A 13,967-nucleotide genomic window follows, 5' to 3' on the forward strand; every position below is an offset into this window, starting at 1 on the left:
TATAATTAAATGCAAAAAATAAAAATAGCATTAATGCAATTTAAAGGATCTCTTATGTGAGTAAGGAACAACCCTGCCTTGAGGGCGGAGTAGATCTGCATTACCCATCACGAGCTTCAGGAGGAATTCAGAAAAGCAGAATTCATCCTGGAATTGCCATGAGTCCAGCATACACTATTATTTCCCTGGCCAGGTCTTCTGGTTTCATGTCCTTAGAAATAGATGTCTTTTGTATCTGTGTGAGGTTGTAAGATCAAGCACTCAAACGTCAGCAAATTTCAAAAGTTAAGGTTACTGAAAACAATTTTAACGTGGCCACATTGCACATCTGCTATGTTTTAGGATATACATTAATAACAAAGTTACTAGCTTAAGAGTTATAATCTTTAATACGTGAAAGAGAAATAGGAAATACTACATAGTATAATGGAATATGTGCAACTTGCCTGAATTGGCATTGCATAGGAGTTAACTTTTAGAATCTCCTAACCTTATGAAACCTGGATCTTGCAATCTTAACATGGCATTATGATAGATATTTGTACAGTTAATTTCCTTTGGGTTTTTAAGGAAAAAATTAAAATAGGGGAAAAGGGAGTAAAAGTAAATGTAGAGATAAATGGCTTGTGCATTTAGAAGCTCAACCAGTGGATCATCTCAATTCTTTGTGCCATACTGCCTGATCTTTCACTCTCCTCCCCCTCTACCTAATTACTGTTATAGGAATTAAAATGCACTGCAAGCTGACTCTTGGTGATGAGTTGCAGGGGGAAAACAGGTCTCCATCTTGCTCTGAGAATAATCAAAGTTTCTGATTTTGTGCATGATGTTAATATTAAATCGTGCATCGGGTTGAATATCAGTCTATTGCTTCTGAGGGTTTTTTTATTATTTTTGTGAGGAATTCTATAGCAAAAGTGTTTGGCTTGCAGGATAACATGAGGAGAGTAAAACCAAGTTTTAACTTTCCCTGATCTCATTTGGAAGGCTTTGACAGCAGTGCTTATAAATTGTTAGAATGAACCAGTATACTTTCAACTATCTCCACTGTGCACCTATTTTTAAGTGTGTTCCTCAGACCTAAGTACATTTTGTATTGCACATACTCAATACTAAATATTCAGACAGTGATATCTGTATTAAATCAAACCCAGTTATTTTCCAGCCAAGCAAAGATTCTAGGCTGTAATGAGGGCTATGTTATACCAAGTCTCAAGTTTCAAACTCCATCCTTTTTTGCTGAAAACTGGTCTAAAAATAATGTAGTTACCATTTTCAACCCGGCTTTAATCAAACATGGGAGAAAGTGTTTGCTGAAAATTTGCCAAGCAAATTCTGCTTTAGATCAAAACCCACGATAGAAGATATCAGCCCTAAAGTTTAGTGTTTTGGAAGCTGTGTGTGTGAAAACAGAAGCTTGTACTAGCAACTGCTTTGCAACCATAACTACAGCAGACTCCTGCTGTAATTAGATATGATAACCAGTATGCAATGCTGAATCTTATCAGAATAGCTGAATGCCCTTTTTACATTTGATTTTTTAGAGCTTGAAATTAACTTTTTCAGCCTAGTTAAAATAGATCAGTGGGCATAGGGATGAACTATTCCAGGAAGTTGATCTCCAGTCTGCCCAACACATTTTGTGGACCCTTCAAATTTACATGCAATCTATAAAGGCTGCATCATCAATGACACAGACATGCCAAAACAGGAGCCATCAGCTGCCAATGTGCAGCATTCTGTATAAAATCACAGCAGACATTAGAGCTGGCCGGAAAATTCTGATGACAAATGGAAATTGAATTTTTTGAAAAGATTTGAAATGTTTTCCCGTTTCTAGCAGATGTATTTTCACGCTGCTGAGCTCACACTAACTCAGAGCAGATGCTGATGCCTACCCCAGTATGACTTTTTGAGGGATGTTCTAATTTAATTCTTTCCTTGCCTGCACACTACTTACTCAAGGATGGCTCAAGTTTAGATGACTTTCAGAACATTTGGCTAACAAAGCTCCAATGTGAGGAAAAGGCAGAGAGAGAGAGAGAGAGAAAGAGAAAGAGCTAGAGCTGCCTTCATGACTCTCAAAGGGGCCCTAATCCCTTTATAAACAAGTTCATCCCTTTATAACAATAATAATATTACTTTGCACTTCATCCAAGTTCTCAAGGCATCTTGCAATGGTGAAAGAGTATCATCATCCAATTTTTGCCTCAGAAGGGCACCTGTCAACACGCCACAAGGCCAGGTGAAAAGAATGGCAGGATGTTGATGACCGGTCTGCGTCCATAAGATTCTCTCCCAAGTGATCTCATGTACACATTTTCCACTAGTGGTTGCACAATGATGGCTTCAATTAAGTGCACTTACCAAGAAATAACACAATAGCATGAGCACACTTTACTGTGTAATTACCCCTGATTCCAGAGGAGTCTCCATGAACATAGTGATTTCGCTGTTACTGTGTAATCACATCCCGTATTTCACTGTAACTATGCAATTAAGCTGTCACAACTCTAGCGGCAGATGCAAGAGCAAAAGAAAGCGTCCATCTTTTCCTTTTATAAAGAGCACTATTGCTTGTGGTTCATATTGCAGCAGCACCTACGGGCCTCAATCCCATAGAAGCTCCACTGTGTTAGGTGCCACACGACACACAGGAAGATACTATCCCTGTCTGGAGGATGTTACAATCTAATTTGAAACAAGACACAATTTCCATATGTAACCAACACTAGAAGGGAAGTGCGTGAGGGAAGATGAGGCAAATGGTGATAAGATCACCTGGTTACAGGCTACCTCTGTGTACAACATGATGGTTCTGTAGAAAGGGCAAAGTTACCAGCCTGCAAAGTAATGAGGACTTCTAGCTGTATTCACCACATGTGGAGATATGATAGGCTAACTCGGAAAGATTGTACCTCGGAAAGATTTCTCATAGCCCAGTTGAAATGAACAGGGCCATCAGCGTCTATGGGAGATTTATGGAGATTGTTGGACTAGGGTTCTGGTCACGGGACTGCGCATCGCGAAGTCACGGGTGGGTCGGGAGAAGGGCACTCAGGTTTAACAAGATGGCACCCACTGACTTTTTTCACTCAAGATGGAAACTGGAGATACCTTTGTGTGCCAACATTGTATTCAAAGGCAGATTGTGGCTGGCCTGTGTGTTGGTGCCCATCGAGTGAGGAGCGGGGTGTAATGCCCCCCTCCCCAGTGCAGGGGCCAGCTGCATTTGCATTCCCTCTGTTCTGCTACGCATAGGTACTACTCCCTCTGATAGTGCCACTAGGGCACAAGCCACCCAAAGGGCTTGTGAAATCAAAGCCATGCTCACAGAGCTGGCCAACCATAGAGGAGAGCATGTGCTGCATCTCTTAAAAGGAGGTACTGTAGGCATTCTCCTCCCATGGAAGAGCTCCAGGCATCATCATGCCTCAGTAGACAAAATGTCTCCCTTGCTCCCATCATGGCTTCACCCTCCTGCTATTGAGGGCTCTGGCTAAAAGGCATAATGTGGTCGTAAGTAGCCATTGCTATGAGTTACACTTGATGTGCACACCAGGATTGGAGGTGATCTTACCAAAAAAAAAAAAATCTCCCTCAAACAGCAGGGAAGAAAACAATATATGGTAGTTTCATCCTTTCATATTTTATTTTCCCATGGCCAGGCAAGGAGGTAAAAGACTGGGAAACCAACCTGATTCACCTTTATGTCCCTGTAGAGCACAATCCATTCTGGAACCAGAGAAGCCACCATGACATATGTCCCAGAACCTAACAGTGGTGTCTGTGACATCTTGTCTGGAAGTCCCCAAAGGCTGTGCGCTGCATTTTTTCTCCATTGCCTCCAGCAAGTGTTTTAATGACACGTTTTATTTTAATAATTTTGTGGCCAGCCAGCAAAGTACCTTGGGTTAGTGTACAGATTGTTAATACCACCTCAGTCATCAGCAGAATAGTGGTGGGAATCAGTTACCTGCCTATCAAAAACACTTTAATTAAAGACCATCTTCCACTGTGACTGTTCTTCACACTTCACCCCTCACAGGATGCTCTCCCAGCAAGTGAGCAGAACAGCTAGTGTGTTGCTTGCCATGGGTTCTTTTATTTCCTAACTCCCAGATGCCTGTTTCCCTGATTGTATTTGTGGTCCAAAGGGGATGCATTACTTCCACACCTCCCTGGCTCCGTAGGGCCACAAAAGCGAGATGGGAGTCTGGAGCACAATTTGTTGTCAGATGTTTATTTCCACCCATTTAGGATGGCAAAATAGAGAGGTGAGATATTCAGGCCATTATAAACATGACTGTTTCTGCTGTCCATCTCAGTCTTTCCTCTCTGTGTCCCATCATCCTTGGTATCTACAGCCTGGGAACACAATTTACCTTAGGTTGGGAGGAAGTGATTACCTTCTGCTGTGGAATGGACCCTCCATCACTGAACTGTGGGCAGGGGGCCGTGCAGAGTGGTCACCCCCATTTGAAATTCCCTTCTATTATCTTCTTTAATCCACTGCCCATCACATGCTTACCACGTGCTGACTCTTTCCGTCCTGTCCCGTTGCTATCCCTCTCCTTGTTGGCCGTATGGTGACCAGACAGCAAGTGTGAAAAATCAGGATGGGGGTGGGCGGGTAATAGGAGCCTATATAAGAAAAAGACCCAAAAATCAGGTCTGTCCCTATAAAATTGAGACATCTGGTCACCCTAGTTGGCTGGGGTTCTATGGGAGAATTACCCCAGAAGATGCGATAGAGATGTGATATTGTCTTAGTATCACCACATTCAGGGCGGTCAAGCAGGGGAGGGCATAAGGAGGCACAATGTTTCCCAGAGGCACCACCTGTCCTGGGGCAAATTCCCAGCTCCAGGCCAGATTGTGCTGGGCTCTTATGGCAGAGCAGGGTAGGAACTTTCCCCATACTTGTGTGCCCTACAAAAGGGCCAGGCAGAATTCCAGCCTCTATGGTTTGGGGTGGGGCCATTGGTTTGCTCTCCTCTCATGTGTATATTCTGCATGCGGGAGGGGAGAAGGGTGGGATAAGCCACACCTCAGAAAGAGGTGTAGTAGGGTAGACACTGTCTCTGTGTGCCTGGGAGCTGTGGGGGCACTTGGGTGAATGCTTCCTCATGGTTCCTCTGAGATGGCACTCCTCCATCCTGCCCCTTGTTATGGCCAGACCTCAATGGCACAGTTAAGCCATCAGTATTTGCACTCATTTTCAAACCTCATAGTCCCGATTTCATTCTCACAGGGTCCCAGTCTGTGATCCTTGCTCTGCAAAGTAGTCCCTTTGATTTTGTGGGCTCTGCCTGAGAGGTATGGTCCTAATCAACACGAGTAAGGGGATCAATAACCTGTAAGGGCCACACCTGCTTCTTATTTGAGAGGGAGCCCAAGAACATTTGTATCATTATGATGAGTAATATAGCTTGTCCACTCCTGCATAGATTGGAAAGGTCACACGTCATTGCATTTTGCAAAGTGATTGGGTTTTTTTTTCTTTTTTTTTAATGATAGTTTTATGCTTGATTTGCCTGGAGTACACAGTGTGTTGGGCAACAGGCTTCCCAAATTAGTGCTGGGGGGAAAACATAGAGAGGAGAGGCCAGCAGTATGCTCATGTGTCAATTAAAGCTGAGCCACATCAGAGTTAAGAGTTAAAAATAACATGAATGACTTTGTTCTCTCTGTAGGTGACCTGTCTCCACGATTTCTTTGGGGATGATGATGTGTTTATTGCCTGTGGTCCGGAAAAATTCCGCTATGCACAGGATGACTTTTCTCTGGATGAAAACGGTAATATCTCATGCACTGATCTCTATTCTGTCTACTTGGGGTTTTTCTTCCTCCACCCCACCCCACCCCAGTTTGATTGAAGTTGCTTGTATTTTATTGCTTTTTTTTTAAGCACAAGTAATTTAGCATCCTTTGGGCTTATTGGACAGTCAGTGAATATTGTAATCTGATGGATATTGACTGATTTGCCACAAGGCAGAATAGGTGGATTCATTAAAGGCGCTAACATTTTCTACTAATTGAAAAGCAACATAATCTGTTAGCAAATGTCCTCCTAGTTATATGCATATGGTTGATTGTAGTATCAGTTACTCCATCCCCAAGTAATAAAAACAGACTCACAAAATGATCACCACTCTTGTGCTTGAAAGATGTATATGTGTGTGTATGAAATGGGAGCTAAGGCAGTTATGAACTAAGGTTCCTCCACTATCTACTGTGGTTGATTGTAAAAAGTAGTAAGAGTTGAAAAGGGGTGAAAATTTTAGAGCATGCTATCCCTTTTGGGGATGATCTGTCATCACGGTTTGTCTCCAGTCCAACTGCAACACCACATTTATAGTCCTGTAGGTATCAATGATAAACTAAGATATGAAATCTATGATATCAAGGAACATACACATCTTAATTGTAGGATTTACCCAAGCGGTCATAGGTGCTTGCAGTTATCCAGTGATTGCACACCTGTCCGGCCAAAGTCTCTGCTGCTGTCAATTAGTGCAACTCCACTGACTTCCATGGAGTTTTGTCCATTTATATGGGCAGAAAATTTGATCGTTAGACTTCAGCTTGATGCTTCCCAAGACGCCTGAGGTATTTAGGTATCCTTAGGTGTGAGCTATTATATGCTACAAATGCAACAAAGCATTAGTGTCCAAACAGTGCTTTGCATTCAATATCAGCGTGAGAGTCAAGTGAGGTCTGCTCTTCTTGAAATTCGGGAGTTTTATGACACCTCCTGGAGTCTGTCTTTATTTGAATCTAGTATTTTTGACTTGCATAACTCAGATTAAACAATGTGGTGGTCTCTGTGTGTCAGAGAGAGTTTCCAACATTCTGCTGAAGCCTTGCACACAGAGAATGAAGCCCTTGTTGAGCCGAAGAGGCTGTCTACAACCAGAGCTTCGCTTATATTTTAACACCACACAGTTCACGCAGCTCTGAGGGATCTCCATGCTGTAAAACTGCTTGCATGAAATCCTAGCAGAACAACTTGAAAGGGGGCCGAGCTTTTCCAGTTTGGATGTCTGTTAACAAAAATAAGTCTGGCCTGATTTTCAGAGGCACTGAGCTGCAAGTGCTCAGGAACTCCCAAAAGCAGACAGCGTCCCCTTCGCCCGCACCATCTTCCCATTCTCCACCAGCATCCCTCTCTGTTATATCTCACACAACACAGGGATCCAGGATATCTTTCATTACAATCTCTTTTGTCACGGGCATGTCTGCCTCCCCAGCTGGAAGATGTGCACTCAGATTGCTGGCCATTAGGTCCTGTCTGATGAGACGTCAAGAGACAAGATGAGAAGTAGTACAAGCAAGATGTATGTCATCTTTTCCCTCCAAAATGCCCATCAAAAGTTCATCCTTCAAATTCCTGCTGCTGAGACCCGGCACTCTTCCAGAATTGCCGTGTCTCTTGTGAACCCACTGATCTTGGCAGCAGCGTCTTAGGCTGAAAGAGCTAGTCTTATAGCAAGCTAATTAAAAACTCGGTGAAATCCTAACTCTATTGAAGACAATGGGAGTTTTGCCATTGACTTCAGTGGGGTCAGGATTTCACCCTCTCTCCGTGTGTGGATCTGTCCAGATACACAGACACACAATGGCTGCCTTTAAAATGTCAGTATTTTCCAATGGTTATCACACAGGGGCATATGAGATCCCCCACTATTTCCATGATCAATTATAGGGAAATACTGTTGTCTTTTAATGGCAACTGCTTCCATCCCTTCCTTTGTTTATGCATATGAAATGGGGTCTATATCAACTCAGCTATAACTATGGAGACACGATCAGTGCTTCTTTAATACCATCTATAAGATACCATATTCTTTTAAAAACATTCCGCCTCCCTACATCAGATTCAGTTTTTGTATATCATGCATCTTGTGTCATTAAGCAACAGAGTGACCGGGTTCAGTGCTCATTCTAATTAGCCGCGTATGGTATCCCTGGAGCACAATGCCAAGTACTGGCATAATTTCCTCTTTTTATCATATTGCATGACCCAAAAGCAAACTTTCCAGCAAACTGTCTGGAAGAAAGAAAATAAGGCTGGCTGCCTCATTTCAAGTGGGGGCGGTGGGGGCTGGAGGGAATTAGGGCGATTACATTTTCATAGATATTCTGATGTAGAAATAAACAAATAACATACATTTGGGTCAGACACCTTGTTTTCGGTTGACCAATCATTCATCTGCTGCGTGCTGCCTTACTTCATTTCCATTAGGGAATCCAGTCAAGGGGATTTTAAATCCTAACTAATGCTGGCCGAGCTGAGCTTTGCCCATGAAACACGGGCTGTATGTGGGAGATTTAACTTGGAGAACCACCATAATGTCCATTTGTAAGGGTATCCGTGCAGAAGATCTAGGTCTAAGGACACAGGGCTGAACTAATCAGCATTTAACAAAGGGGAAATCCTCTTCTTCTTATCCTCCCCCTATCTGGATGAAATTAATAACTTTAAGAAGTGGAGAAGTACTCTTCCAGGTATCTCTCAGTTCAAGTAACCGCTGAGTTCAAGATTTGGAATGCTTGAAATCCTAGTTCCCATGAAGCTTTGTAGCATTTCTATGCCTCTTTGGAGCCTTCGTAAATGGTGTTTACATTTTTCTCTCTACCCAGTGCATTTATTTTTTAAGAAAACACAGTCGGACTGTAATTTACTTGTGAGTGTAAGAGCATGGGCAGAGTGCCCAGGAGACAGGACTTCATTTTTGTACATCTGCATATGGTGCAGCTCCCAAAAGACTGCGGCTTGGAGAAGTCACAGAAGAGGGTTTGTTCAGTCTGAGTGAAATTCTCTCTGGTGCAGATGGTCTATGCACCACTTAAAGTCTTTAATGCAGGGCCATAAGTGAGGCTTAAGTGGTTGAGTGAGGCTTGTGCTGGTTTTCTGCACCTGAGTAAATTTCACTCATTGTCCATAGCTGTTACACATGGTCTGGTTAGTGTGGACTGCATTTTGTCACCTGTTACCCTGGCCTCAGCTGGCCAGGAGACATATTAATTGTTCTTTATTCTGACTTTTCCCACGGTGCACTCTGACCATTGTCAAGATGCTACAGAGATTAATTAGTCAATGGACTCAATTCATCACCTAGGGTGGGCCAGTGGAAACCAGCACAGCCGAGGCTGCAGAGCCATTGCTGTGGTAAGTTTGCCTGGAGTAAGAGCATAGAGGTGCAAACCACTTGCAACCCCACTCTGCCAGGGGAACCAAACTGAGCTAGGCAGGCACAGAATCAGCACCTCTGACAAGTGAGCGCTGCTGGATTTTAATGCTGCCCTCCCTCAGGGTGAATCTCCTCTCTGATGCAGCCCCCCTGATAGCCGCGTGGGAATGCCAGCTGCCTCCTGCGCTCAGAGGTGTTCAATCTTCCCCAGTGTTTGTAAAGCAAATTGAAAATATGAAGTGCTGTGCTGTCTTGTATTTCTTTCATTAGATTGTGCAATACATACCCTGTGCCCTCGGTGCTTTCCACGGGGTAAAAGGCCCCTAGCAATTAAGGTCAATAAGAGAACTAAATACGCTTGTCATTTATTTTATTAGAGTGCCGTGTAATGAAAGGGAATCCTCCAACCACTCCAGGCAGCAAGTCGTCCCCAACCCCTCAGAAGAGCTCAGCAAAGAGTCCAGCCCCCATGCGCCGGAGCAAGTCTCCAGCCGATTCAGGTAACCATCAAGATGGTGAGTGATTGTTTTCCAGTGGATGAATATTGACTCCATCCACACAAGGAAACAAATGCCATGTATCTTTCGATACAGTGACCTCCGGCATTTCCTGTTATTTTTATTTATATGCATTGTGATAATGTCTAAAGATTCCAGTTAAGATCAGGGCCCTGTTATGCTAGCCCCTGTACAAACACAGAGTAAGGTACAGCTCCTGTTCCAACAGCTTACCGTCTTGAATAAACAAGACAATGAAGGTGAGAGAAAGGGAATATTATTTATCCCCATTCTACAGATAAGGAACTGAGGCATAGAGAGATCCAATTTTGTCAGATTAGGTGTTTCTTTTCTCTTAGATGTACTTTAATTTAAAATAACCTCCTGTGCAATGTGAGTGTTAATAATTATGTAGTCTGAAAACATGCCTGTTTAATCTCTATTTAAGAAAACTAAGAACCTTGCCCATTGCAGAAGCTGGCCATAGACTCATTAAAATAATACAGAGGAACCTGTAAATACAGGTGCTGGAAGTAACTAAAATGGAAATCTTCATTTGCTACAGTAGCTTTTCATATTTCAGTAGTGTGGGATCTGCCTCTCTCCCTCCAGGATAGAAACTGGCAGGTTGTCTAGCAGCTGTTCATGTAGCATGCCTGTGATAGGTGTATATGTGCCTGATGCAATTTGAAGCCAAGCCTAAACATTACATCTCTGATAATGGATACTTGGTAGAATCATATTATAGGAACAGTGGGCCTAGGGTGTTAATATTAACCATCAGAATACTTCCTCCAGGAGATGCAGGGAATGGCTTCTAATTAAAGTGGCAGACCCCCCTCAGAAGCAGGTCCCAAGGTGCCTGCCCAGTCTAAATAGGGTTACCCAAAATGCCAACGGAGCACACAAAATCTTTTTACCCTCATAGAACACATGACCAGAATCATCATTTGTTCTCCCAGCCCCTTTATGCCTTGTAATTCAACGTGTGTGACTGGCCAAAAGAAAGCTAACCACTGCATTGCATTGGAAATATCTTAGGCTTTTTGGAAATAAAGCTTTTAATAATTAGTTTTTAATGATATTTTCCACAAGAAGCAGTTCATTAATTTTATTACAATGCTCTTAAAATACAGAAGAATACTAAGTTAAATTAATAGTGTCAAAATTGTATGTTTTAAAAATTGTTCTGTCTCTAAAAGGTATTTTATTCCTTATTTATATTCCTTTCCTTCATGATTCTAGCCATGTGCTTTTCTTAAAACCCATGCCCTTGCTACAATCCCAAACGCATACTATATTTGCGTAAGTGTATTGACAGCATGATCCAAAGCCTATCGTCAATGGACGAACTCTGACTTCACTGAGCTTTGGATCAGGCCCCGAATGCATTATGGGATATTACTTAAGCCTTCCTCTAAAGGATCAGGTATTAATCTCTTCCAGAAACAGAACTGTAGACTATATAGATAAACAGTCCAACATGATGTAGCACCTTCTATTGCTGATATCCTACTTGCTGAGCAACTCAGTATGAACAAAGTGGTGACTCATGGCTTTGCTGGTGGGTCACACAGGGAACATGCAAGAGTTTGTCTGCATTATATAAATCAGTAAGTAGGACATTTAGAACTGCTTATCATTTCTGGATATGGTAGTAAATGGTCTGGAGGTAAGACCAACAATGAAAGACAACTTTCAAGTAGATCCCTCTAATCCATCTTGACAGTGACCCTTTAACACTTTCATGGGTGTTCTCAATATGGAAAGAAATGGTTGCCTGTTCTGTTTCATAAGAAAAAAAAATCAGTTGCACCTTTTGGTACTGTTACTGTAATCAGCAGATCCTTTGTTGTTTTGTCAGGATGGAGAGAAGAAGGAACAACCTTTTGCCTTCCTGTTCCATTGAGTTTGCTCTGGGTTTACAGTACTGATTAGGTCAGACTTTACATACACACTACATGAGAGAGAACACACTATTTCATAAACGATCAATAGGCTCAGCTGGATCTTGGTGGTACCAAATTACTAGAGACAAGTAAGATGAGCAAGAAAGTGATGCCGAATAAGGTCCTTATTAATAGAATATTTTGACCCATTTTCATACAGTTCTCAGATATTTTATCTGAGTAAAATGCAGAATGAATCTTTGCTTCATAGATTCATAGATACTAAGGTCAGAAGGGACCATTATGATCATCTAGTCTGACCTCCTGCACAACGCAGGCCACAGAATCTCACCCACCCACTCTTGCGAAAAACCTCTCACCTATGTCTGAGCAATTGAAGTCCTCAAATCGTGGTTTAAAGACTTCAAGGAGCAGAGAATCCTCCAGCTAGTGACCCGTGCCCCAGGCTACAGAGGAAGGCGAAAAACCTCCAGGGCCTCTTTCAATATGCCCTGGAGGAAAATTCCTTCCTGACCCAAAAAATGGTGATCAGCTAAACCCTGAGCATATGGGCAAGATTCACCAGCCAGATACTACAGAAAATTCTTTCCTGGGTAACTCAGATCCCACCCCATCTAACATCCCATCACAGGCCATTAGGCCTATTTACCATGAATATTTAATTACCAAAACCATGTTATCCCATCATACCATCGCCTCCATAAACTTATCAAGTTTAATCTTAAAGCCAGATAGATCTTTTGCCCCCACTGCTTCCCTTGGAAGGCTATTCCAAAACTTCACTCCTCTGATGGTTAGAAACCTTCATCTAATTTCAAGTCTAAACTTCCCAGTGACCAGTTTATATCCATTTGTACTTGTGTCCATATTGGTACTGGGCTTAAATAATTCCTCTCCCTCTCTGGTATTTATCCCTCTGATATATTTATAGAGAGCAATCATATCTCCCCTCAACCTTCTTTTAGTTAGGCTAAACAAGCCAAGCTCCTTGAGTCTCCTTTCATAAGACAAGTTTTCCATTCCTCCGATCATCCTAGTAGCCCTTCTCTGTACCTGTTCCAGTTTGAATTCGAGTAAGTTAATTTTTCTGCAGTTCATTAGACCTCCTATCCCTACTTGTAAAAGTTGTTTCCTTTCTCATTCTTTCCATTATTCACTTATTGGAAGTTGGAATTTCCCAGTGTCTATTCTATTCTGTTCTATTATATATAAGTTCTTATACCCATGCTCATCATCATAGTATCTAAGCACCAATATGATGCCCTCTGACATAGATATAGACCTTAATGCCCCCTGAGCTCTAGTCATTACATTGATATTATGGTGATGAGCATGGTAGAGGAACCTGTATAGAATAGAACATATTTCCTTGGGTTTATCATCTTTATTATGCAATTTCTCTGCAAGACCAGATGGGCAAACTACACTTTATTCATCATCAACAAAAATCAGAATGTACACAGCAGTGGATTTGCCTCTGGCCATCATTCAAGAGTGTTTACCTGAGCCCACACCCTCATACATACAGACAATGTAAATCTTAAGGCAAATTCTGCCTCCAGTACTGTGGCTCATTTGTCAGCAAGGAAACTAATGCTGTTTGCAGATATTGGACAAAAGGAATAGGTTGCTTATACAGTACTGGTAGAGAGAACTGCCTCAGCACAGCCTTCTTGTGCTGATGGTCCTGATGATGCAGCTTTGATAGCCTGAAAATGAAAACACTTGCCCTACTCTTGGGTCCTAGAAACACTTTTGATCTGTATGTGTTGACATATATAAAATATTTCCTACATTAAGGATTTGGAACCATTTGCTACACATGAAGCAGTGGTGGTACACTGGATAATTCATAGGTATGGGCGCCTGGAGACCTCGGTTCTATTCCTGTCTGTGCCAGTGACTTAGTTTGTGACCTTTGGCACATCACTTAACCTTTCCCCTTCTTTTGGGGATAGCGATACTTACGATCCTTGCACAGTGCTCTGTAATGCACAGATGAAAAACTGGTGGAAAGATTCACAGAAAAAGCTTTGAAATGGTTTTTATCTCTATATAACTGGAGAGCAGTCTAGACAAAAAAACTAAACTGGTCTCACAATCTCAGAAAAGTCCCAGCGCTGGAATGACTGTGTATGGCATCCTTCATGTTCAAAGTCATCTTCTCTGTCTGTTCCCGGGCCCACCATTTTTGTGCCTTCCTGCTGGGGTAGCTGGTTGATTTGGCCTGCAATCTCTAGCTCTCCCTCATTACCTTCCCCCAAACTCAAGGAGGGTCAACCAAGCTGAAGTTAAGTCCTTATTTGTCATTGACCTGAGACAACCCTGCAGTCTGTCCCATATTCACTATGGTCATGTATCCA

The 13,967-nt window shown here is 42.3% G+C and overlaps 1 protein-coding gene across 8 annotated transcripts in view; it reads left to right on the top strand.

The window, feature by feature from the left end:
* DCX (doublecortin) overlaps positions 1–13,967 on the top strand; it is a 195,676-nt gene that overhangs the window by 149,155 nt on the left and 32,554 nt on the right. For 7 of the 8 annotated variants that reach the window (XM_073361173.1, XM_073361177.1, XM_073361175.1 and 4 more), the window contains 2 exons: positions 5,697–5,799; positions 9,575–9,712. In XM_073361173.1, the coding sequence (XP_073217274.1) occupies positions 5,697–5,799; positions 9,575–9,712 (241 nt within the window). The remainder of the gene's footprint in view (positions 1–5,696; positions 5,800–9,574; positions 9,713–13,967) is intronic. The other variant, XM_073361180.1, reaches the window with a different exon arrangement.

This window comes from Lepidochelys kempii, chromosome 9 (genome assembly GCF_965140265.1).
Source record: "Lepidochelys kempii isolate rLepKem1 chromosome 9, rLepKem1.hap2, whole genome shotgun sequence".
In the NCBI taxonomy this organism is placed as follows: domain Eukaryota; kingdom Metazoa; phylum Chordata; order Testudines; family Cheloniidae; genus Lepidochelys; species Lepidochelys kempii.